Raw genomic sequence first — 26,856 nt, forward strand, 5'->3', positions numbered from 1 at the left:
TCAGGAGCAAAAATCTTGATGAAATGAGTGATTTGGGAGCATGCTAGGGCAAGTGTGGCTTTGAGCATGATGTGTTGGAAAGAGTCCACTTCACTGAAAATGTACTTAAAAAAGGATTCATTCGTAAGGGTCTCTCTGCAAGGCAAATAGAGATTTTTGTTGTTGTTGTTGTTGTTGTTTGTTTTTTTAAGAGCTGACCTATACTTGTACATTGAATATGGCTGCTGAAGAAAGGGGATTTTTTTTTTTCACAAGCACATGATTCCAGTTTTCCATATTCCTATTTCTATTTATGGTAGTAAATTTTTTTCTCATAGAGTCAGCTGCCAAGGCATTGATCAGGACCTTCCATTACCTACATTCTCTTATATGTTTGGAGAACTCTTATTCAACTTATGGAAACCCACTGGGGCATCCTCTTCTTTGCAGCCTTCCTTGATCTTCATAGATAGAATACATCATTAGGACACTCAAATCAGGCTGTGTGAACATCACCATTCATAACTTACCTTTTGGTCAGAAGTCTCAAACTGATACTCTAGGGGATTCTGGACTTTGTTTGCCCAAGAGAGTTTTTAAGACACTGTTTTTAGATACGTTGCCAACGTTTTAAAAATGAAAATTCCATACCAAATTTTTTAAAAATCCAGAAACGTATCTGGCATTCTTGAGAAATGCAGAATGGGCACCGCCAGGTCCCCATTCTCACATGGGAGCAATCGCCCGGAGCAAGGGGGATTCTCACTTTGGACAGAGCATGCACTTGCCAGTGGCCCCAGCCCTCCCACTCCTGGTCTGGTTGTTTTTACCCCTAGTTGACTCCCTCATTTTTTAACCAGCATAGCTCCTATGAACAAATATGGGGCTGTGAGTTTATGAGCCTCGCCATAGGTCCTACAGGCAGGAACTGTGGACCGTTTGCTTAGTATGCCCTGACAGCTAGTACAATATCAAGCACATGGTAGGTGTTTAGGGCATGTGCTGAATTGAACTCCCAAGCCCCACACTCTCAGTGTGCACATCTGCATGCTCCACTCACACAGTCTTTCTGTTCCTGAATGTACCTTACGTGCCCCAAAGCTCAGTGTTCTTATACCTCCCTCCTTTCCTCTGCCTCAGGGGCCAGGCCCACCTGGTTAGCTCCTGCTCAGCTTTTATACCTCAGCTCAAATGTCACTTTCTCTGGGAGCCTTCCCCAGCACTTCAGGTTAAATCAGATCCTGCTGCAATGTACTTTCAGAGCATTCTAGACATTCTCTTCATTGCTATTATTAGTTTGTTACAGCTACTGAGTGGTTGCTTAACATTCATTTACCCCACTCAAGTATAAGCTCCAAGTGGATATAATGTCCCATGGCCCACTGATGTATCCACCATGTCTCGCCTAGTGCCAGAGGCATAGGAAGCATGCAGAGTTTACAGGCATAAAATGAATAAATGAATGATTGAGTGAATGAACACTTCCAAGACGTAGCCCTTAAGGACTGTAGAAGCCAGCATGTCAGAGGTGCGGACGTCAGCTGTGTTCTGTGGAGCCCTGTGGCACACCTATCTTAGCCTGGCCAACCATTCTAGCATAAGTTGAATATAAGTGTGTCTTTTCTGAGATGGTGAGCATCCCGAGGAGGGGGGCCTCTTGTTCAATCTTTATCTTCTGCATCTAATACAGGAAACTAGATCAAACACAGAATTCAAAAGAAACATCTATTGACTGGTCAAACTTTTCAGCAAGAGTTCTGTTTTTTTTTTTATTTTTTATTTTATTTTATTTTATTTTTTGAGATGGAGTTTCCCTCTTGTTACCCAGGCTGGAGTGCAATGGCGCTATCTCGGTTCACCGCAACCTCCGCCTCCTGGGTTCAGGCAATTCTCCTGCCTCAGCCTCCTGAGTAGCTGGGATTACAGGCACGCACCACCACGCCCAGCTAATTTTTTGTATTTTTAGTAGAGACAGGGTTTCACCATGTTGACCAGAATCGTCTCGATCTCTTGACCTCGTGATCCACCCGCCTCGGCCTCCCAAAGTGCTGGGAGAGTTCTGTTTTTTTTAAAAGGATGGCAGCTTTTTTACTTATTAACTTGCACATCACACTCTTTCATTACTCAAATCGGGTTATATTCCAAAGCCGAAGCAGTGCCCACCACACATGACTGCGTTGCTGCCATCCTATCAGCTCTGGCCATCAAGTTTCTGTTGGTCTAATGGCCTATTTGCTGAGTTTTTGAGGCATGTTACAAGTATCGTTAACCTCATCATGTTCAATAATTGTAAAAGTGGGAAAATCATTGAGTGTGCACCTACAAAGACTTAAGATTATGATAGAAGTTAAAAAGAAATGATTTTACATGCGTATGTACCTATTGGGTGTTTTTGGAATGTTTCACTCTGGGTAGAAGTGCTTCTGTCCAACAGGAAAAGTATCTTATTCATGTGGGGTTAAAAAATATTGATCACAGAAGGCTAAGTTCACACATGCCTCCTCATCAATGAGCCAGGGCACATAATTAGTTGACCAGAAGGCTCGCAGGGATTAATTAGCAGCTGTGTGTGAAGAGCTTGGTTCACACTTGTAGCACGAAGGATGGGGGTTCTAGAATGGCCACTTCCTGGATTCACAATTCAGTCACGCAGGAGGTTCTCAGGGCTTGCCTGCTAAAGTTGTTGGGGGCTCTTGGCTCCTCTGTGGACCACTGTGGGCATGTGCACGTCCAGCTAGCGCCAGCAGAGGGCAGCAGTACGCTGCATGTGTTCAATTTGCATCCCAGATTAGCAAATCCCCAAGGACCTACAAAGAAAGAGGGTGTCCCAGGACTACCCTAATTCCTTTTCACTGGGTGTCAACACTGATCTGAGTCATTCAAACACAGATCTTTTATGTTTTGTTGGACTTTGGCTCATCTGAAATAGAGAAATGAATACACAACTAGGAGCTGCCATCACAGACAGGAAGTAACTTTAATTAAATATTGTGAAAGTTGAAAAGTTTTTACAGCTTGAATTTTTGCAAAAAAAAAAAAATTATAACAATCTCTACAGTAGTTAGGTTCTCTAACAATTGAACTGTACAGTGTGTGTCTATTCAAAAAGTTTTGATAAGAAGGTGAAAGGTTAGTAGATTTAGAGATGACTTCATTTAAGCTGCATCCTAGTACAATGTGAGGCCAGGGCACGTTATGCAATCCAGTCATCCAGAAGCTGTATTTTTCCCCCAACACTGAAATCTTAATTTAATTCTCCATTTCGTTTTCTTCTTAAAGCCATATTCTGTATTTAGGGGAACATCTTTTATTTGTAAAACTTTTGTGGAGAAGAAAGAGGATCAGAGGGCCAGAATGTCTTTTCATCTAATAAATAGAAATAGAAGCAACAAAACACAAATTATACACATTTTAAAGGCTCTTTGGACTTTCAAAAGTTCTAACCACTGCACATGGCTGACAGATGGGTAGCGTCTGTTGTCAAGGTCTAAGCCGGACACCTTCCCGGCTGACCGTGCATTCCTTCACAAACAGTTAAGGGGCTCACCAGACAAAATATGGCTTTAACTTGTGTACATCTTCAGGCCAGCGCTTACCACGCGAATTCAGACAACCTTTGTGAGTACCGAGAAGCAATGCGTCCACCTTGCTTACATTTTCCAGTTTTTTTATTATTATTAGTCATCATTATTATTTCTCACCATGAAAAATCAGCTTTCTTCCCTCCCTTGCCCTCCCACAACTCCCCTCCCCCACCCACCCCAACCCATAAAAATCGCACTCTTGACAGTCTAGTGAAAACCATTGCAAAATCCATATGGGGGCATGCACAGTTGCAGCATTGTTGTAAATGATTTCTTGCTCTACTAGAAAAAGTTACATTGTCTTAAGGTAACAAAACAGTTCTTTTGTGCTTTTCGATTTCTTTGTTTTTTTTTTCTTTTTTTCTTTTTCTTTTTTCTTAGAATGTTAGTGATGACTGACAGTTCTGGTGCACAGTTACAATGTACAAGTGAAATGAATATGATTTGCATTGTTAAGGCATCCAATCTGCTGGTTTATATTTACGTGAAAGACAGAGGAAATATACAAGCAGACTTAAGAAAGAAAGTATGTTCATTGATTTCTATGAAGTTTCTCCCTAGAATTTAATGCACAAAATGCGTCACTCCAAAGGGAGAGATTCCATGCATATTAATAGAGTAAAACAGCATTAGGGTTGTTTTGTAAGCTTCCAAAGCAAAGGATACATTGTTTTAATCTACAGAACTAAATACTACAAGAATAATATGCTACTATTTTTTTTTTTTTGCCATATATTGGAAAAAACTTCTTAACTTACAAATAATACAAAAATAGACAATGACTTTTGGGTGGAAATAAAAAAAAAACTGAAGCATGGTTTATAACAATACTAAAAATAACTATAAATGAAATGTTTAAAAATCACATTGAAACAGCTAATACAAGTGTAGGTGACCAAGCAAATATGCACTTTTCACATAACAAACATACACAATAAAATAAATTGGGGGTGGGAGTAAGAGGAAGAAGGGAAAAGCAATGTACAAATTCCAAAGATAAATACATTATTTATATGGATATTTTACAAAATCCCCTTTAAAACAAAAAGCCTTTTAATGAACTTTGCAAGTATGTGCAAGCTAACGGTAGTGAGCTTTTTTGTTCTTTGTAAAATATGCAGTAAAATCTTTCTGTGATATTGAAAAACTGTCTTAAGACATTAAAATGTATAAATAGAACAACAACTTTGGCAAAAAAAAATCACAAAAAAAATCTACAGTATTTATAACTACATACAAAAACACAAGAGCAAAGAAAAAATATCAGGCAAATGCATCCTCAGAGCTTTGCTGCATCTTTGCTATTAATTCCTATTTTTAAGAACACTTCCCAGATAATGAGAGCAAAAATTCCCATAGAACAGAAAACTATGTTTTGGAGGTCTCAACCTTCTTTTCCTTTCCCGTTCCCTTTAACTCTTAATTCCAAAGCACTTAACCTGTTGTTTTAATCTATTATGTTACAAATGGTAAGGGTCGACTGATAGAGGCAGTATCTTGAACCGGAAAATTGAAATACCGGCCAGGTTGCTTTTGTCAGCTTTTGGAAGATAGGTATGAAGTCAGCATTTACGGCCAGCAGACTTTAAACTTGCAAATGGGGAAGTGTACGTGAGGTTTTGGCTTGTTAACTGGAGGGCCGAGTGTGGAATTCTGTGCCTGGACCCTGTTCCATGAAGTCTCAAAGGAGATTCTCACACAGTATGTGTGCCACCAAGCTCTCGAGAGGCCATCGGCTTCAGAAGAAACTGACTTCAGTAAAAGGAGAGAATGAGATCAGATTTAAATATGCAGTTTTAACAATCTGTCTAGAGGCACTGGATTTTCGAGTAGAGGGAAAAATGTGATCACTTACGTCGCGTTTTAACTTTCCAGGCTGCATTTATTTACACAGTTACTTAAGACAACAATACAAAAGAGATAAATAAGCTTGCACTGCTAAGGGGTGGCATGTTAAGTTAGATATTGAAAATGCACTGTCTGAGCTAACTACCATTTGATATGCTTTAAGGCGCAAAAGCCGACCCTTAGTTTTTCTAAAAAATCTAACTGGCATTCCTATTCTGTCCCATACAAGCTTTTTTTTCTTTTTTCTTTTTTAACTTTTTTGTAAATATCACCACTTCATTCTTCCTTTACACAGCTTTAAAAACATCATAAATTAAAACATGGAGTCTTATTTATAGTGTCCCTTGTATAGAGCTTTACGGTTTATAAAAGACAAATGATTGCAGAATTAAGCTTAAAAAAAAAAAAGAAAAAGTGGATTTGCTTTTGTCAATACAGAATAAATATATCCCCCAAATACTTGGGAGGTACAGCTTTAACCAACACCCTGCACTTACAGATCCCTTCCAATTTCAGTATTTGCAAGGTCGGTGATTTTGTTTGTTTAAAAATCTGCAGTTATTGTGATTCCTCTTAAAAAGGCCTGAGTTAAAAGTTCCACTCTGGGACTTGTATCAGATTACTCTCTGTAGCAGAATCCAACCTCTTCATTAATACAATTCTTCAAGGCAATTCTTTCACATGGGAGGAACAATCATGCCAGATATCGCTATGGAAAGAGAAGACAGAAGTCAATGTTTTTTTTGCGTCCAAACTTCTCACTGAGAAAAGTAATAAAAATTAAAACAAAAAACAACACCCACACACAACTATGTTGTTTGAATATTAACCACAAATTTGCTCTCATCTTCTCTGGAATGAGTTTTTGTTATAAAATATACATGTGCTTTATTAAAAATTATAATAAATCAGCATGTGTATGTGTCTTTAACAGAACAAAATATCCTAAACATCCCTCCAAATCTGATTTCAATTTTAAAGCATAACTGGAAAGTTGCATAGTTTGAATACCACTGGGAAAGTTGCAGCTTCAAACCTTGCAAAAGAGTGAGAAGTTTCAGTGTGTCACTCTTTTTTCCCCTCCCCTTCACATCCAAAATATAAAGAAGTGGTCCATCCGAATTGTAAGCAATTTCTACAAAAAATTCTCCCTATCTCTGTATTAGCACAAAAACTGAGCAACCGAGCAGAAATCTTGAGTGCCTTTGCTTAGGTCTGCAAGCTGGGAGAACGCAATGCCAGCTACAGCAGGTCTGGTTCACTGGGAATATAAAGCTGGGAGAAAGCAGAGCTGGGAGGGGAGGACAAGTTTGGGTGAAACTGCAGAATGTCTTCCATACCACTGCTCCACTCAAGGTTTCTGGAATGGTCTGATCATATTTCCTAGAAAATTGTAGCCTGGGAAAGGTGGGGTGAGATCCTGGGAAAAAAAGAAGGTTGTTTGAGGTAACCAACAATTTTTCAAAGCATTCGGAGCAAGAGGTCGCCGATAGTGGTATTTAGAGAACATGGAATCAGAGGCCTGAGTCCCACCTCTGGCATTTCTGCTGTGAAACTCAGCTTCTGTGGCTAGAATCACAGCAGCACTTAGCGTTATTGGAGAGGTAAATAAAATGGCACATGTGCTTAGCCTGGGTTCAGCTCCTAGGGAGGACCTGATAGAGGTTAGCTGCTGGGATTTTTAACCCATCACGTTGCTGCTAAACTAGCTGTGTGACCTTGTGTTAACTGCTGAACTTCGCTGTGCTGTATTTGCTCTCATGTTGAATAGGCACCGTCCTGTGTGGCACACTTTGTGTGACTGGTGGGAAGAATTAAAGGGTAACTGTAAGAAAGTTAAAACAGGGTGGCAACTTTGAAACATGGCAGGGTGAGAGAGAAGCTGCCATTAGAAGCAAGGGGCAGCCATCTTTGGTGATGAAGGCTGAGTGTCTTGTCAGGCAGAGAGAGTCATTGCTTTCTTTTTACGGCAAATGTAAAAGTCAATTAATGTTCTTGTCAGTGATGACTGCGTCAAGGAAGTGGCCCTCTTCATTTACGAATGATCGTATCTGGAAGAATGTGCCTTTTTTGTTAAAAAAAAAAAAAAAAAAGGCAAATCCCGTACCACAAATCCTGCAAGTGGACACAGGGCGGCCGCCCGGGGCTCTCAGCCCTGAGGCCCCCAGGTTCCTCTGGCTTTCCCACCTCCACCCCTGACATTTTAGATTCAATTAAAATGAAAACCAAAAAGTATTTTGCCAAACACTTTTTCCGTTAATTTTTAAACCCATCTGTATTCACAAGGAAATTCAATCCACATGTTTCTGATTCATTTACACGTAAATCATCCAAATGTTGTTTTGCAAGAGCCGTTCTGCAGCCCAAAAGCTCCTGGAGTCCTTTCCGTAAGCCCTCATAAGCCTTTTTTTCTTAGAAACAGGAAGTTGTCTTTTGCCAAACGCAGACCGACTTAAACCCCCAAAGATTTGGGATCAGTTAGAAATGCAGTCCCCCTAAGATTCAAGTGAGCCCTAGATTTGACTGAAACCAGGAGCTCAGTATTTCAATCCAAGCCTTAACTGGAGAATTCGAGATGCTATCGCTCCAAAGGCAAGGAGGCACAGGGGGTCTTTGCTGTGTGACAGCCCAGCATGGCTCTGCTTCCCCAAGGATCTTTTCATTTGGGCTGGAGGTAGGGCCAGGCACCTTTATTAAAGACAGCGGGAGTTTTAAGCCTGTGGCAAAAGGCGTAAGTCTACTTTCGCTTTCCACCAAAATCTGTTCGGTGTGCCTGGCATTAAAGAGCAGTTTCCTATAATACAGTCACACAACTCAGGCAGTATCAATATGAATCAAAGCAAAGGAAAAAGCTAATGTGGTCAATTGGTCCAGCCAACATTTATTAGCTGGGCTGTGAAAGCATCCCATTTGGATGACCAGAATAAAAAAATACATAAGCAGGCTTTTGGTACCCAAATAATGTGTTAGATCCATTAGATTAAACCTTCACTTAGGGCCACATTCAAAGTTCTAAAGCAAAGTTAATGGATGTGCCAGTTCAGAGCTAACAGCCCTTTTTAATTTGGCCTATCAGGGCTGCAAACTCCAGCGCCCCAAGTGCTCAGGCTGCGAACAGGAGTGAGCAAATCCCCTTGGTGGGGAAGTGAGGATGGAGGGGAGGCTGACAAGGGCCTGCCTGGGCAGTGACTCAGCTGCCACCAGACGCCACTGGGAAGGAATGCCTTGCTCACAGCCACTGGATCCTCTCAATTGTTTCAAGAGAAGCTGGAGATGGGGATTAAAAAAAAAAAAATGAAATAGCCCAGTTTATACATGCTAGCCAAAAATTGAAATGAAAACTAAATATATCTACCTGGGGGTCAAGAGGGTAGCTTTGGCCCACTCCTACTTTCCTATCTCGCCTTCATCAGCCCACAGACTTCTCTGAGAGTCTAATCGGAGCTATGGAACCTCTCTTCAAAAGAGGTTGTGATGTCTTGCATATGGTGCTGAGTGTTCTCATAGGAATCTTCATGCACCCCACTCGGGCAAGTTAGCATGCCAGTGGCATTTCTGGAACATTCTAAGGCCCATATGTCCTACACCCAGAATTTTGCATGTAACATCAAAGGGTTACGGTTCTCTGAATCCCAATCATGACTTCCTAAACTCCAAAGGCAGAATGCTTGCTGTTGAATAAATGATGGGAAAAGATGCCTGCCTGTGGCCTCTGAGCCTGGACATCTCCAAAGAGGCCCTTCTAATAGAGAAACTCCACTGCACAATGGCCTGAAAATCTTGAGTTTTAGGAGTTGTTTTTATATCTGTGCTGCAATCTGAAGATTAATTATGTGGGTGAGAGGGATGGGTGTCTGGAGCTTGGAATGTTCCAGAAATGCCGTTGGCATGCTGACTTGCCCAAGTGAAGTGCGTAAAGATTCCCATGAGGACACCACACTCTCAGTACCATGTGCCAAGACATCACAAGACCATGGTGGCTCTGCCATTTTCCCCAGCAGATAGACGATCATGTTCTCTGATGGAAGCTCAGAAAACTATTGATTTGAGAGGCAATGCATTTTTCATTACAGTTTCCACATTATTGATAAAAACAGAGACAAAATAGTTCTGCAGAGCTGGGAAAGTTTGGAATGAAAGGGTGGAATGTGGTCTTCCCCAAACCGCCACATGTGTAAGAATTATGAGCTAATCAGGAACAGGGGGATGAGTGGGTGGGGAGATCTTGCACAGACTGAATATGTGCATGAAGAACATGACAATTCCATAGACTTTGGTCCTGGACTGCATGATATCTAGGGTTGAGAAGAGCCAGCCTGAGCTTTAGCAAGGTGAGAAAGAAAAAAATCAGTACATGGATACTATTTTTGTGAAATTACTCTGGCCTTTAGTTTTTAATTTTTTATGCATGGAGTCTTCAGGACCTGGCTAGGGTTTAAATCACTACATCAGTGGGGATTCCAATAGCATGTGACAGCCTTCTTGGGGATGCCTCTCTCTTGAATAATGAAGTCCTCTGAGGCCTAAACTGCATGAAACCCAAGCTCTAAGCAGTATAAGCTTCAGGAGAAGGGAGAGGACATCTCCATGGACAAAGACTGAGCAGAGTCGGTGACTCAAGTCTTTGGACCTTGAAAACAGACACACTTAAGTAGTCTGGGACCAGGATTTAATGACTTCACCTAGAGAAGAGTAGAAAGAGGTGTCCCTAAATTTTTATCTTTCAATCCAAAATATAGTTGCATTTTCCAAAGTTTTTCATGTGATGTTAAGTATTCTTCATATAAAGAAAAGGATTCTGTAGGCAAATAAGTTTGGCAAACTAAATGAAATAATTTTTATTTAACTGCAGGATGCCCCAGAGACTTTAATTGTGGCTCTCCAGGATGGTAATCTAGTGAGCACCACTTTCTAAATTTTTTTGACTACCATATTCTAATTTTTTTAATAGGACATTTGGTGATGCTCCAGAAAGTTGAGACTAGAGTTGTTTTTTCCAAATAAATAAATTCTCAGATATATGGTAACTTTTCAAATGTTTTATCTATCTGGGAGAGAAAGCCAGTAGGAATCATGACAGAATCTGTGAATTACAGAAGATATGTAAGGGAACAGAACTTACGATGGCCAAGTAAAGACCTCGGCACTCAGTCTTACCCCTGCGTCTTGGCACCCGTGTTCCAGGTTGCTGAGCTGCTTACTGGTCACACGTTATCTGGGACACATCTGCCTCTGCTTCTTGGCTAAGGTTGTCCTCAGCCCTTCTGCTGAAAATACCGCTTGCCCCCATCTCCCTGAGCCTGAATCCCAGTTGCTCCTCGCGGGGGCAACCTGTTCCTTGAGCCTGTTCTGACTCCATCTTTCCTTCCTCTGTACTTCCACAGCTGGGTGCCCAGCCTCTCCCAGACAGATCTTCCTTATTTACTTTGGTGTCATGTCTCCCCTCATACAGGGAAAGATTTTTAGGTCAGGATTTTGTAGCCCTGCTGGGCCTAACTTAGTAGCTTGAATATAGAAATGTAATATAGCATAGGGGCTTCACATAGTCCAGTCAATCTGTCTGGGCTTAAAGCTCAGGCTTCCTTGTTTGCTAGTTGTATAAAGGGGACAAGGCAACTTAGCTTCAGTCTGTTTCCACATCTGTAAAATGGGGACAATTGACAGGCTACCTGAAGGGTGGCTGAGAGCCAGGCTGGGAACAAGCCCTCCCGGTCAGTGGCCGTTTTCACCATTATCGCCACCATGTGACACTGCAATGCTTTGTTCTTGGGGAATAAACATGCATGTAGTAACCAGAGGAGACTAAGGAAGTGCTGCTGGGGAAAGAGGTCTTTTAGGAGTTGGCTTTAAAAAACAGAACGATGTACAGTTAACAGAGTGGGAGTTGGAGGTAAATAGGCCTTTAAAACACTTAAGTGGCCTAAATGTGTCACCTCTAATCTTGTTTACGTGGTCAGTTTGCTTAACCAACTCTTCCTGGTCACCTGCCCTGTCTTAATGATTGCAATTCTGAACTAGGTGGGTCCCAACGAAGTAGGTGCTATTGTAACATTAAAAAGGAAAAAGGTGGAATAAAACACTTCAGAGATTCTTACACCAATTCTATAACCTGCCTACATCCATTTTTTTTTTAATGGTAGAAATAGAGTTTGGAAAGTTAAAGATGAAATAATTCTAGAAGCCCACCGTCTGAATGTCACTTTTCTCAGGGGAAACTTCTATGGCCCAAGCAAGAGTGCCCTGAAAAAATGGTGCTGCCCACCTAAGGCTGGGCCCTCTTTGCCCTGCTGGAGATTGTGTGCAGAGGTGAAGGGGTGAGGCCCAGAGTGTGGGCCCCACCTGCCAGCGCAGCACCTGGGGGTGCAGTGGGTAGGAAGAAGAGCTTAAAGTGAGATGTTTCCATTAACTTGACTTTAATTTCTCCATTCGTGTGTCCATCACTACGGCCATCTCAAATGTAGAGTATTTGGTATATGACAGCATGGACAAAACAGAAACCATTCTTTTTACTTTTTCTTTTTTATTTTTTTGAGATGGAGTCTTGCTCTGTCACCCAGGCTGGAGTGCAGTGGTGCAAACTCAGCTCACTACAACCTCTGTCTCCCAGGTTCAAGCAGTCTCCTTCCTCAGCCTCCCAAATAGCTGGGACTACCAGCAAGTGCCACCATGCCCGGCTAATGTTTGTATTAGTAGAGATAAGGTTTCACCATGTTGGCCAGGCTGGTCTCAAACACCTGACCTCAGGTGATCCCCCCACCTCGGCCTCCCAAAGTACTAGGACTACAGGCGTGAGCCACCATGCCCAGCCCATTCTTTTTATAGCTGTTGTTTCATCATGCTCAATAGTCAGGGCATGGGAAAAGTCTCCGTGACACATGTTCAATCAGAAGGAAAGGGCAGTGTCATTCACAACGGTGAATCCAGCACAAGGTGTGTCCCTGAGTCAGACCTCAAACCTCCTACTCTGTGGCCCTGTGTTAGGAAAGGTGACACAGGGGCCCAGACTCGGCAGTTATTCAGAGAAGTGGGGACAGTCTCTGTACTTTTGGGATCTGTAATTGGGTAAGAATTCGGTTAGAAAATCCCTGGGAGGACAAATGCACAAACTTTGCATGTGTCCCTGTCCTGAAGCCATTTCATCATTACTTAAACATGCACATACCCTCATCCAGATCCTGGCTTTCAGGTGATCACCAGGTCTCCTGAAACCCAGGAGGTCCTAAGATCTGGGCCCAGCCGCTGTTTCCAACCACCTCCTGCTCCCTCCTAGGACCACAGGGCATGAGAAGACATCAGGCCTCCTGGGAGCTGCCCACTTCTGTCATTTTTGGCCTGTGATAGAGCCACTGCCCTTCAAATAGTGGGGGCCTTTTCTTCCCCAGTGCTTCCCCTCAACTGCTGATTCTAATCCTCATCATATCTTGTTTCTGATGTCAAATCTATGTTTAGCAAGGGCTGAGATTGGCAGCTCAAGAATGGTAAATTTCTGCTTTCCATATGTATGATCATTATTTAAACCTATTATAAGTTATGTTCGCTCAAGCATCCTATCCCTAGTTTGCCAGCTGGAGGTGTACTGAGGGTGACAAAGCATTATTTTTAGCTGAAAGAGGATCAGAGTTGCAGGAATAGGTGGCTCTGCTTTGTGGGGGTGGGCATTTTCTATCATGAGTAATATTGCCTGAAATGTAGTTGCACAGGCAGGTTTTTGCTCCTTGTTCCTCTAAAGAGATGGATTTGCCACTGTATATTAGAGTGGGGAAGAGCGGAGTTCTCTGTGGGGCACTGAGTCTGGCTGTGCTGGGCAGATTTGCCAGCAGGGTTCTGAGGAGTGTTTTGTAGAGTCCTTCTAGAGGAAGAAAGACAAAGTGATTGGGTGCTCAGGCTCTGGGATCACATGGCTTGGGTTCCATTTTGGCTGTACTTTTTTTTTTTTGAGATGGAGTTTCATTCTGTCACCTGGGCTAGAGTGCAGTGGCATGATCTCATCTCACTGCAATCTTATCTCCCAGGTTCAAGTGATTCTCCTGCCTCAGCTTCCTGAGTAGCTGGGATTATAGGCACCCACCACCATACCCAGCTACTTTTTTTGTATTTAGTAGAGATGGGGTTTCACCATGTTGGTCAGGCTGGTCTTGAACTCCTGACCTCATGATTCATCTGCTTCAGACTCCCAAAGTGTTGGGATTACAGGTATGAACCACCGTGCTCCACCATGGCTGCACTGTTTATTAACCATGTGACCTGAATCAAATTGAGCCTCAAGTTTCCCATCTGTACAGTGGGACTAGTACTGACATCATGGCGTCTTCAGGAGAATTACTATATGCTTACCACAATGTATACCATCCAGCACAGAGTGTGTGTAGTTAAGTGTAAACAGGCATGTACTTGTACATAAGAAACAAGGCTGAGACATCCCAGAAATGTGCACTGCCCTCCTCACCCCTCCCTGACCTCCAGGCTGACCTCCATCAGTGAGATGCCAACCACGAAGGGAAGGCACTGTGGGAACCTTTGTATGGCTGGGCTTACGGGCGCAGACCCTGATGGGGCTTACCTTCATCTCCACCATTTACCGACTATGTCTGTGGTCAGGTATTTACCCTCCTTAAGCTTCCATTTTATTATCATCTGTACAATGAAGACCAGAATAGCCCTCATATACGAGGAAGATGTGAGGATTAAATCATATAAAGTCTGCTCCGTGCATAGAACAGCTCCAGGTATACTGTTCAGTGCTCAGTAAATGGTGGTTGGTTAGTTTATTAATCTTATTTCCCTACCAGCTGCCTCGGGAATCCTGGCTACATCTCTTTTACACCCTCTGAGTAATAAAGTATTTAGGAGATTAATGTTTGAGTCTGAGTTTGAAGCCAGCTTCTGCCACGTTATCAGCTGTTAAAAGTCAGGCAATTTCATAACCTCTCTAACCTTTAGTTTTCTTATCTGTCAAGTAGGGGCTATGAGTACCTACCACACAATCCTGCTGGGGGCAATGAATGAAGTTGCGCAGGTCTCAACATAGGACACACAACACAGTGCTGAGTTCATAAGAAAAATGTAAGAAATGGTATGTTGCTGAGTTTTTAAAAATGGGTAACCTTTTTTTCTTAGTGAATGAAAATGTCATCTCAACTCTTAGCAACTATTTTATTTTCCATATTCCATGGCGGGAAAATGGTTGAACAATTTTGATATGAACCAGAACAGTCTAGTGGTGTTCTGCCGTTTCTTAATCCCAGTAGGAAGTCTTTGGCTTTTGGTCTATGATGCACTAAATTCAGGGCTCTGATCAGGTTATGGCTCACCCCCTCCCTGTTATCAGCCCCGCACACGTTCACTCTGACACAGGCAACAGGAAGGGAAGGTTGAGTGACCTACTTCAGGAGAAGGCCAGTCCCGGGAGAGACCCTGCACTGGAGAACTTGCTAGAGTCCACAAAAGACTGATCTGATAATGGCGACAACAGGAAGTGAGAGAGGAGAAAAGAGAAATGATGCTGTTAGTCAGTAGAAACAGTATTCCCAAGCAAATCCCAGGCCTGAGCAGAATTGCTGGAGTTGGAAAGAGGACTTCTTGAGCACCTCCAGCAGAGGAGAGATGAGTAGGGCTAAGGGCCAGGTCTGAGGAGAGCAAACACAAAGAAACAAAAGAGATGAGGGCAGAGAGAAGCAAGCAGGCCTGAGGCTGATCCCCTCAGCAACGGTGATGCATCTGCTTCAGGCCCTGGGAGGGTGAAGTCAAGGCATTGGATCTGGATTGGTAGGCGGGGCCTGGGGCTTACCTTGCAGGCTGTTCCCGTTGGTGCTGGTGCAGGTGGGAGGCGGGGAGGTCTGGGGTCTGACGACGGGTGCGAAAGCACTCTTCTGTTTCACGGCTGAGACCATGTTGGCTGGTGAGAAGGAAAAGATGCCCGAGGAGCTGCTGCAGTTGGAGGGGAGGCTTGTGGAGGAGGCCATGGTGGGGCTGGATGGCACTACTGAAAGGGGCAATGGGAAAGGAAAGATCAGGGCCGCTCATGGCATCCTGAAGCAAAGAAGCTCAGATCCAACCCTCACCTAGCCACCTTGCTCTGCCCTGCTCAGATGATGCTTCTAGCACAAATCTCCCAGTACAAACCTTCCCTGAACTCTCAGGCTCTTGTCTACTTTCATTATACAGAACTTAGCAAGTGCTACCTTTCATTGACGGGATCTTTTATGTGTTTATCGTGGGGCTACTGTGGGGTCATCAGCAGCAATTGCCATTAAGGGACAATAACCCCTGGTCAGTCAGCCCAAGGCACTAACCAATCCAAACGTACGGAGTGCCTTTATGGGGCAGAACACAGAGCTGCCATCCTCAGAGTATTCCAGGCCAGGAAACAAAAGTGCAACCCCCTCTTATGAGGGATAAAGTAGGACAAAACAGTGACAAAGGTGAACATAGCCATCTCAGTGGAGGCCGGGAAGGGATATCAGGGAAGATTTCATAGAAGAGGTGTCAGGGGATGCATCCCAGGTAGAGCCTAAAGTAAGGTTCTAGAAAAGGGGGTGGGGATAGGGGGAACAGAAAGAAGCCAGCTTGAGAGGATGGCCACCAGACTGCCACATGCAGCATTTGTGAAAAATGCAGCACTCTTAAGTCCAAGTTCCAAATTCTTTATATCTATCTCCCATGGAGCTATACATGAATGTTTGGGAGAGAATAAGCAGTAGGATGGGAGTCTTACACAAATACTCCGAGTCTGGTAGTAGTAGGGATGCAGATAACCAATGATGGGAGAACTCTGGCAACTCAGAGAAAACCTAGCAGCTCGGGGATATGAAAGAGCTTGGTAGATGTACATTGTCTACTGACCATAATCCTCTTGGCCTAGACTCTCTCTTGTCTTTTGCTCCAGGCTAATAATCTCTTGGTTACTTTAGGAGACAGAGATTTTACATACGCTAAGTCAAGACTAATATTTGTATACATTCACTTTCTATTTCCTCCATTTCCTGCAGGAAAGTATGTATCCTGTCTAATAATTTTCAGGCAGTAAATTCAAATTCTAGATATTTTCTTCTATTTTATTTTATCATGCAACTTAATAAACATCGTGTATTATTTTATCATTCATAAGAATCTTCACGTCTTTTTCATCTTGTCATGGGCAATGCAACCTAAAGTCAGGGCCTATCACATATTTTTTACACCTGAGCCAGCGAAGCAAGCTGAGACTCATGAAGTAGTGTAGGAACTTGCCCAAGGGCCATGACTAGAATGTGCTGAAGCCAGGAATCACGTCCAAATTCAGAGCTCTCTCTGCTAAGCTACACTGCAAAGGAAACAGATCTCCAGTGGGAAAAGCTTCATTCCGATGAGCCCATCAGAGTCCAAAGAGCTGTTCGGGTCGCTTTATTCTTTGGAAAGTTAGGAAAGTGGGAATCCAATTGGTCATAGACAGCAATTGCCATCAGGGGGAAATGACCCCTTCTAATCAGCCCGAGGCACCACCCAATCCACACACACTGAGTGTTTTATGGGGCAGAACACAGAGTCACCATCCTCAGAGTTTTCACAAACACTTTTCTAAACTGTACTTTTTCTTTTAATGAGACCAGCATTTTTATACATCTCTGAGGATTTGTAAATGCGAAAATACGCTCAATAATAACACCCATTTAAATTGCAAAACTCCTGCACAGGAGGTTTGATTTTTAAATATTCCTAGGCTTGAAATCCTGCTGGTTCACTGAGGAAGGCAATTAATCTCATTGGCAAATGCGATCATTATGTGTATTTAGAGGTGGGGAGTTTGGGGGGTGGCAGTTAACAGAGGAAGGGGTAAAATATAGTCGAGCAGTTCCATTTGTTATAACATTATTAGTTATCAGCCACCACACCAGAAAGTGTGTTCACCAGTGGAATGTCTTATTTTTTTATTCCATCGGAATTTTTCAACATGAGTGCTTTATGAATAATTAAATATTACGGAGGCAAAAATTCAAATCAACTGGGCTTTGTGTTTATTGTTTTATTTGCATTTGTGCAGATAAAACCGTCTCATCTGAGAGCCTATTTGAGAATTTAATACTATATTTGTGAGCACTGAGAAAATCAATTAATGGAAATTAAATGTTCAAAGTTTCACAGTCTGACAGATGCAGTCTCAGGCTGAAGCTGCTGAGTGTCTGCACAGACTTGAGGAGGAGAGCAATGCAAGCTCCTAAATTGAATTGCTACCATATAGCAATTAGTTTATTGATTTAATTAAGAATGCCACCTTTTAATTTTCAGGTCATGATCGAAACATTTTCTGATTGAATAAATGGGAGAACACTGAAATGATAGATCTCTATGAGAAACAACCTTTTGATAAGTCAAAATCTAATGTGACACTGATCCTAAACAAACACTGACTTGTGAGTAGACAGACATAATATATGCAGATTATTTGGGGAATTGTAAATGTTCAACAAACTGCTGATTCCAAACAAATAAGGTAGAAATGTATAATTTTGTGGACCCTGAGCAGAAAAAATCACCCAGAAGTAAAAGTCCCTAAGTACATTTTCAGAAATAACTTCTCTTAAAGGGCAAGAATGATCTTTCCTCTTTCAGAGAACTAGCACAATCCACATTTTAACTGTGAGAGAGGGCATCATTTGTAGTATTTTGGCCAAGACTCTAAGAAATCATTAATATTCTTTTATTTAATGGCACATCCATCTATCCTTCTACAAATATCTAAGAGGAGTTTGGCCCCATTTTACACATCACAAGAGTCACTCACAATGTCCAAGATGAACTTCATTTTAGAGAGAGAGAGATCAGGAAATTGTGAGGACATGGGTTATGACCTTTACAGATAAGAAGTCCAGTTCTCTGACGTTCTTTAGAAGCAATATAAATGTACCAAAATTTTTTTAAGCCCAACTTCTTTAAGGCAGGACGAGGCACCAAAGATATTTTTTGTATATATATGTGGCTTTCTTTTTGTTTTATTTTTTTTATTTTTATTTATTTATTTATTTATTTGAGACGGAGTTTCGCTCTTGTTACCCAGGCTGGAGTGCAATAGCGCGATCTCGGCTCACCGCGACCTCCGCCTCCTGGGTTCAGGCAATTCTCCTGCCTCAGCCTCCTGAGTAGCTGGGATTACAGGCACGCACCACCGTGCCCAGCTAATTTTTTGTATTTTCAGTAGAGATGGGGTTTCACCATGTTGACCAGGGTGGTCTCGATCTCTTGACCTCGTGATCCACCCGCCTCGGCCTCCCAAAGTGCTGGGATTACAGGTGTGAGCCACGGCGCCTGGCCCCCTTTTTTTTATTTTTAAAATCTTGCCAGATTTCTGGAAAAAAAAAAGTATGTTTTGATTTGTTGTTTTAAGTATACCCTAAATACAAAGGGAAAAAATCCAAACATTAAAAAAGAAAGGAGTCATATTCCTGAAGGGAGAGAGGTTAACTTTTAGACTATTATTACTATGTTAAACCACCATCACCACATATGATCATCTTTGCATCACTATGATCATTAGATTTACTGAATGTGCCTCCACGGGCCAGGCATCAGGACAGGCTCACTACATGGATTATCTTCACTATGTTTCATAACACCAGATGGGGTGGATGCTAGTTCCTTCTCCATTTTACAGATGAGAAAATTGAGGCTTAGAGAGGAGATGAATTTGCCTCCTTTTATGTAGCTAAAATGATCAGGTGAAATAAGACAAAACTAATAGATGTTTTGGGCTTAAGTAGATGACAAATATGGTGTCCTCATTGTTTGTGGGTTTTTTTTTTTTTTTTTTTTTTTTTTTTTTGACACAGGGTCTTGCTCTGTCACCCAGGCACTGGAGTGCAGTAGCACAACCACAGCTCATTGTAGCCTTGGGCTCAAGCAAACCTCCTGCCTCAGCTTCCTGAGTAGCTGGTGGTAACTGGTAGAAGTGGGAGTCAACCCATCTCCATCTGACTCTGAGCATGGGTTCTTGAAGCGACCTCATACAGCTGCTTTGGATGGTAGCAACAGTCTGACTGTTAGAGAGGTTTTGTAGGAAGGAAGCTGAGCACTGGAGAGCAAAGATTCCTGCTGGAGATGATGGTGCCTTTAGCAGTATCACCCAGGGCTGTGCCTTGCAGGATGGAAAGATGGAGGCCCCCAGATCGAGAAGCCCTGCCCAGTGGGCCACATGTTACGATGCCAAGTTCTTCTAGCAAAACGTGCAGGAACACAGGACACACATCTCTACTTACTGGCATAGGGCGAGTTGGCAGCTGAGCCGTTGAGGAAGGTGGGGGAGCCGCCCAGATTGGACATGGCGGCCGAGCCGTATCCGTTCATGCTCGTGGTGACGGAGTTATAGTTGGTCTGCTGGGGAGTGGTGCTCGGCACGTACCCGTGTGGTGATACGCTGCTTGAGTTGCGGGTGAAACCTGAGGGGTGGGGGCAAAACGGGGGTGAGGGTGGCATTCAGATGGTGGCAGTCCTGGAAGACTCGGGGAAAGGAAGGTCTCTGTTTCTGGCCCCCTCGCAGCAACCCAGAGGGAAGGGATTGGGTGATTCATGTGCGTGGGTTGGTGGTGCTAGCTCTGTGATTAAAACGCGAAGCGAGCAAAAGACACATTTCTTAGGAGATCATAAATACTTAGCAGGGCCATGAGAAGTGGCAATGCCGGGCCTATAAATCATCATTTTAGAGCAGAAATAAATCCCGATCTAAGAGATGTACCCTGGAGTTAACAGGTTCCTATTCCCTGAGCAAGAATGATGTGCTTTGGGCCCTCAAAACTTTAATTCCATTCCTCTTTGCGATCTGTCATTCATGGTTTATGGTGAAAAGTCAAATGTAGAGAGATGGGTAAATGCATGCATCCTTTCTAGTCCCCTATATTAGATTACCAGACGTGATAGCTAGGGCCAACATTGTACAATACTATCTTTTATACACACAAACTAAGAATCTCCCTTTGGGATTGAAAATAATTTTTTAATATAAAAATTGTTCATGACCAATAAATGAGGAGATGGGGTGCAAAGGGAGAGCAGAGAAAAGCAAGCTTCTGACCCTGATTGGTGGCTTGCGATGCCTCGGACACATTCACGGCCAGTTGTCCACTGAACGAATTCACGCCCATCATCCCTGCATGGACTGAGGTGTTAGCAAGGGCCGGGAGTTGGTTGTGGTTGCGGGGAACACTGTACAGGGCCTCTGCAATGTCAGCCGCTCTCTTCAGAATGATTTCCTGAAAAGTCAAAGGAATATCCCCTTTAGCTACCCCCATTCATATTTCCAATAATACCATTTTTCGAGTGCCAGGCACTGTGCTCAGGGTTTTCAATGGTCAGCTGCATTAACTTCTGTGACCCTCCTGACAAACTGTTACATTAGTCTCACCATCAGCATGCCCATATCCCAAATGGGGAAACTGAGGCTTGGAGATTAGAAAACCCCACCTAAGGACACTCACCTATTTAAGAACAGAGCTGAGATTCATAACCCCATTTGTCTGACTTTGAAAGTCCATTATCTCAACTATGCCTTCATCTTACCCCTACAGTCCATACATGACAGCACCGTGGGGTTGTCCATCCTTCCCCATAACACGTAGGAACTCTGAGGTTACCCAGGGAAAGAGGGAGAAAGAGAGAGAGAAAGAGAGGCTGCAATGTATCTCCCTTGTTGATGTTAAGGGAAGGTCGCAGATGACTACCTGCATTCCTGAGTATTAATGGGAATGTGTCCCCCAAACATTGACTCAGGTGACACGAACAAGGAGTGAAAGGTTTGTCAGACTCAGTTTTCTAAGCTACGTGCATCCTATACATGGAGTTCTATGAACAGAAGCAGACAATACTATTCAGGCCTTGTTATCCTTTTTAGGAGAAGAAATTAAACCCTCTTTCTCTTCCTAAATTTGCTTGAAAACCTGAGAGAAATAAAATAAAGCACCAGTAACTCTCCTCTTCAATTATAAAGTATGTTCTCACTAAAGATTAATTTTAAATGGAGCACCTTTTCTCATATGGAAAATGATTCAGTAGAAAGGGCAATAAAAGGTTTGCAAAAGAAGGACTAGTCTTGCAACATGTTATATCTGAATTACTGATACTCTTAACTCATGCACATGGCTTTTACATTTTTTGTGCTTTCTCATTACGGTACGGAATCTGAGATCTTTAATTGCATGCGGAAGTCCACACAGGCTGGAAACGGACAGCGCTCACCTGGTTGTTGTGTGGCATCCCATACAGCGCTTCTACCAGATCCGCAGCCCTTTTGAGTATCACTTCCTGTCAAGAGAAAAGCAGATACGATCCATTGAGTGAAGGCAGGTTGTCGTTATCTTTTGACATGATCACGTTCCAGTCCCTCTGGCCATACTTTGCCAAGGCACCGCTATAAAGGCCGTAGCTTGGGGAACCCCAGAATGGCGTTAAATCACCAATTTATCCCTGTTCACATACACACTTAATTGAGTCAAAAGGTGAGCATCATTGGTACCGGAAGATAAAATACATCACTCAATAGTCTGCCATAGGCATGATAAAGCACTCATATGTTTATTGCTGAATACAATTCCTAGGTCATTTACTAGATTACTACAATCGATGTCATTCAGTGCATGGTATGAGTCCCTAAGATGTGTTTATTTTGCACTTAATTGCTTATTCCAGGAACCATGACCTTATCAGACAGGTCATTTTCGAGGGATTTCCAATCAATCTTCAGCTACTAGAAGCAGGTAGTATTAAACTTCTTTTGTTTATCTCTCTTGGATGGCAGAGCCGTAACATAAGAGGGTGATTTAGGAAACCCACATACTGAGGCAGTGTACTGTTTGTCAAAAACTCTTACAAAAGGACTCTACTGTCCTCAGAAGCCTCCTCTGCACCAATTTTTATAACTGGCAGTGTCTATTTCTTTTATAGAAATGATTTGCTATTTCAGTATTGTTTGTCATTTCTCCCACTTAGTCATTCATTCTCATCCTAGATACATGCTCACCTGCTCATTCCAGTTGAAAACGCCCTCTTTTTACTTAGGTGGGCTTCCATATTTAGCTTGCATGCTTGGTTCTAAAAACAGGGAGTACTCTACAAAAGTGAGTGTGGTGCTAATATTTTTGGTTCTAACTAAAATCATTCTCTCTTCCTTTTTCCCTAATTTTCTACAATTTCTACAGATTTATTTATACTAGAATGTGAAAAGGAAAGCAAAGTTAAGCCTGATGTATGTAAAAGAAGGGGCTTCTCAGAGAATCAAACCTTAGAGTGTGGTATGATCATCAGAGGTGATTTGCAGGAAGATATGTTTAACATTTCTGGCTGTGGGTAAAGTTTCCAACAGAAGTTTAACTTTAAATATTTTACACAATAGATTTCCACATAGAGAAGCAGTGCTGTTCAATTTTCATAGACTGAGACGCTGATCAGAAAATAGGGAGATAATCGCATTCATTTTGCTGTCACCATAGCCTCTTCAAAAATCCTTGAACAACTCTTGAAATGACAAGCTTTTAGATACATATTAGCATTTTTCAATTTTAAATTCTCTATAATATAAGATAAAATAGTTGTCATACTACAGTAACTACTTATGACATACCTAATGTCCTAAATTCAAAAATAAGATAGAGGGGTTTACAGTTCTCAATAAACATTTATGTTTGCCTTAAGCTGATAGACCCCCCTTTATGAAACAGTTTAGTTATTTTTCATGTAGGGAGTAAAGAACATTATATAATCAGAGGGGTTTCAGCCAATACATCTGAAATCATTTCTTTATTATTTAATATAAGCTACAAGCTAATTTACCACTTTTTGTTTGCAGTATTGTCTGACCACAGAAGTTAATAATTTACTATGGTATGGGCACAGTATATCCTATCCCCAGATCAAATTCAGCCTGTGTTGCCTTCACTAAAACCTCATGGCTTTATCTGGCTCTTAGGAAAGATTAAAACAAAACAGGATCAAGTGAGTTTGTTTACTAAAATATGACTTCTCTAGGCCTATGTTCATTTATTTCTCCAAATAAATATTTATCCCAGTGTTGGAGCTTGGCAGGGAAGGTATTTTCCTTTCTTTCCATTTTGTGGGGGAGGGTGGGGGACAAGTCTCCTGTTTGTCAAAAGCATGATGTGGCACTGAAAGAAACTGCACTTGTGAACTTGGTTCTTGTAACACTATAATTGGGGACTTAGGGGAATGCTCCTTATTTTAATTAATTTCACAGAAGCAGGGAGGAAGGAGGGAGTTCAAAATTATACTCTAAGATCTTTGAAGTTTTCATAAGTCTGAAAAAATTCCATCTATTGATATATATTATATATCCTTGGTGATAAAGTTTTTCAGTGATGTAATGTACTTGTTTCTTTTTTCTTTTTTTTCTCCTTTTATCGATATCCAGAGCTCTCATCCCCATTTAATCCTTTGAAAATAAAATACGTCTTGTTTCCTAAAGTAGCATCCTTCTTTGATCCACCATGCTGGGGCATGTTTTTCCATTGAGGACATTGCCATAGGTAGGTCATCAGCACAGCATCACTGCAGGCCAGCAGTCTTGGATTTGAGGAGTGTGAACCTGGATTTTTTGTACTGGAAGGGACACCCTTAAATAATATCTTGCCCATTATAAAATATCCTTCACTGTAGTATCAACTTGTAAGGATTTAAGAAAGACTTGGTTCAGCTTTGCCCATGTGATTCAGCTTCTATTAGTTATTTCTGCAGATGAGAAGGAGAAAGGAAATTTCTGGGTCCTCTATGAGTTAGTGCAATGAACCTGCAAGGTGCTTGGATTTCGGTGACCAGAAAATTGCTCTCACCTCCATGTCATTACGCTCCCAGTGAACTAGCCCCCAAGCGTGTTTGTGTTGGGGATCTAATATATTGCCTTTCAATCAGAGCTGAGAGCCACTGAACACACAGACAGAACATGACGAGCAGGTCAGGAAAGCAATAAAGATTTTACAGAGCTGTCCAAGGTGCTAAATTTACTCAATAATGGGTTTGGCACCATAGTGTTAACCTCTCATTTACTACCAGTTTGAGGGACTAAATTGAAGTAGCTGACTTCATTTACCTTGAAATGTATATTTTATGACATTATGTAAGTAGATTGAAAGGGCACTGCAGTTTTAACAATTTAAAGCCTAAAGCATGTTTAAGATGAAACTTGAATATTTATTGTATATTGCACTTAAAGTATATAGAATGTTAAAATGTATTGATTAAATTTGTAAAAGGCATTATAAAAATGACAGGTAGTATAAAAGATGTATGCCTTTTAAAATCAAATTGATAGTATATGCTATCTCTTCTGTGGTCACAAGTGTAATTTTTTTGCAGTTTTATATGGTAATTTGAAAAATCCGTAATTTCACATTAGGAAATGATTGAGCCTTGGATGTTAAAAAACGAAATTTCCCATAAGGGGAAGAGCTGGATGTTTCATATAATCTTTTGTTTCTAAAATTGTTCCTAAAGTCTTATTTTTTGTGGCATTAGGCAGGAGCACAGTCTAAGGATCCTTTCATTCTAATACGCAATTTTAATATTTCCAAAAAGAAAGAACACTTGACTAGTACTAATATCTAATGTTTCAAGGCATTTATTTGTCAGGGGAGATTTTCTCCTTTTTTTTATAATGTTTAAAACGTCTCCCTGCTTGCAGATTCAAACATAAGAGTAGATATTAGACAATTCCAAGATAATTAATCCTATCCTTGGATTTTTTAAAAAATCCCTCTTGGGAATTAAAAAGACAAATACTAGTATCCTAAATATTGAAAAGCCCCCGTGTCTCCTTGTAGAGGTAATGCTTTTTCTCCAGTCTACATCCTAAGTCACACAATTTTTCTGTTCATGGCTTTGGATTTCTTCTCTCTTACCGATACAAAAAAAAAGTTTACTCTTTTAAAACAACAACTTTTCACTGATTGATTTCATCTCACAATTGAAACCTGGCCTCATCTGTCTTGCTATGACCATAAGTTGATGGTTATGTGAGTTGGGGTCTATGGTGAAAAATGTAGATACATTATTCTTACTCTAGAGTCTACAGAAATGTTAGGGAGACTCAAGGAGAAATGGGGTTCCAAGAAACAGTTCAGATGTAGCTGGCATGGGTTTTACTTGTATTCTGGAAGCTTTATAATAAAAATGCTGAATGGGCTACAAATATAAAGGTAAGATTAAGATTCAGCTTTACTTTCTACTTTGCAACCCAATCAATTAGCAAATATTGTTTGACCTTCTTCTTGCCCTCATCATCATATGTGGATCTTATTCTCCAGCAACTTTCAGGGCATGTTATCTTCCCAGCACTGACCTACAAGGTTTGATGACAGTCACAAAAGATTGTTGCCATCATCTGGTCCCACCATCTTTATCCAATCTTCTCTTCCTGTGTATTTGAAGAACTGCTCTCTATGCTTGTCCTCCTAGCCTAGAAGTAAAACATTTGGCTCCTTTCTATCTCCATAGCTTCACTCCTTTTGCCTTCCCCTTTCTTAGGGAAAATGCTAGCTTCAGTCTGTGCCCATTGACAATGTCTCTCTCCATCCTTGGAGGCCTGGTACTGAAGGGGATTGCAATGAAGGAGATAACTCTCACTTATTGAAAGTGGAACGAGAATTCATTCAATCTTCATAGAAAGCCTCTTAAGGTATTCTTTCTATTAACATCTGAAAGATGAGGAAACTGAAACTCAGAGAGGTCAGCTAACTTTCCCAAAGTTTCCACTGCTGACTAGTGGCTGAGCATGGATTCAACCCCAGGCCTGTTAGCTATCAAAGCCTGGCTCTTGAAAATCACACTGTTCTATCAGAAATAATACCACCTTCACTGATACCCCAGCTCCTAATCTCTCTAATTCCTCTAAAAAAGAATGCTGATGATCTTTGTCACCCAGCACAGCACAGAAGTACATACTGAGAAGCCATTCTGCTCTGAAGTGTGTTAGTCTTCATTCTCCACAGCTAGACTGCAGACTTTTTGAGGCCAGGTATAGGTCTTAATCTCCTTCTCTAAGCTCCTAGCATAATGTTTAGCAAACCACATATCTTGAGAAATTCATGTTGATGTGTTATTCTAAGATACAGTTACTGATTTTAAAAAGTGCACACTTAATTTGTATGATGAAATGACAAAGTCATATATTTGGCACAGTTTATAGAAGTAGGAGACTTAAATTTGGTGTTCCATTTAGCTACAGACTTTTAAATCCAATATATAAATTCTCAAAGGTCAAGTTTTGATCACTGTGAGGTTTTTTTTTTTTTTGGTCACTTTTTTATGAATTTGCTCTTTCATTCCTGCTGGCTTAGACTTACATTTTGATTTTGTGATTAATACAATGAATCATGTCTAGTACAGACATTATCTCAAGTTATAGACTGCTAGCAATATGAGGTTGGTTCTTACGGTCCTCAGCCCTTTATTAGCTGTACTCTTAGGCCCTTGGAAA

The 26,856-nt window shown here is 41.6% G+C and overlaps 1 protein-coding gene across 10 annotated transcripts in view; it reads right to left on the reverse strand.

Moving 5' to 3' along the window:
- Nucleotides 1-2,937: 2,937 nt before the first annotated feature.
- Nucleotides 2,938-26,856, reverse strand: part of EBF1 (EBF transcription factor 1) — a 410,966-nt gene continuing 387,047 nt past the window's right edge. For 5 of the 10 annotated variants that reach the window (XM_012461041.3, XM_012461040.3, XM_012461039.3 and 2 more), the window contains exons 12-16: nucleotides 21,612-21,677; nucleotides 20,452-20,629; nucleotides 19,640-19,819; nucleotides 15,199-15,393; nucleotides 2,938-6,120 (exon numbers count right to left, since the gene is read on the reverse strand). In XM_012461041.3, the coding sequence (XP_012316464.1) occupies nucleotides 6,089-6,120; nucleotides 15,199-15,393; nucleotides 19,640-19,819; nucleotides 20,452-20,629; nucleotides 21,612-21,677 (651 nt within the window). In that variant the 3' untranslated portion in view covers nucleotides 2,938-6,088. Of the gene's footprint in view, nucleotides 14,865-15,198; nucleotides 15,394-19,639; nucleotides 19,820-20,451; nucleotides 20,630-21,611; nucleotides 21,678-26,856 lie in introns of all 10 variants that reach the window. The other 5 variants (XM_012461037.3, XM_012461036.3, XM_012461034.3 and 2 more) reach the window with 2 other exon arrangements.

Source organism: Aotus nancymaae, unplaced genomic scaffold (genome assembly GCF_030222135.1).
Source record: "Aotus nancymaae isolate 86718 unplaced genomic scaffold, 86718_ANA_hifiasm-v0.15.2.pri h1tg000015l_0, whole genome shotgun sequence".
Classification (NCBI taxonomy): Eukaryota; Metazoa; Chordata; class Mammalia; order Primates; family Aotidae; genus Aotus; species Aotus nancymaae.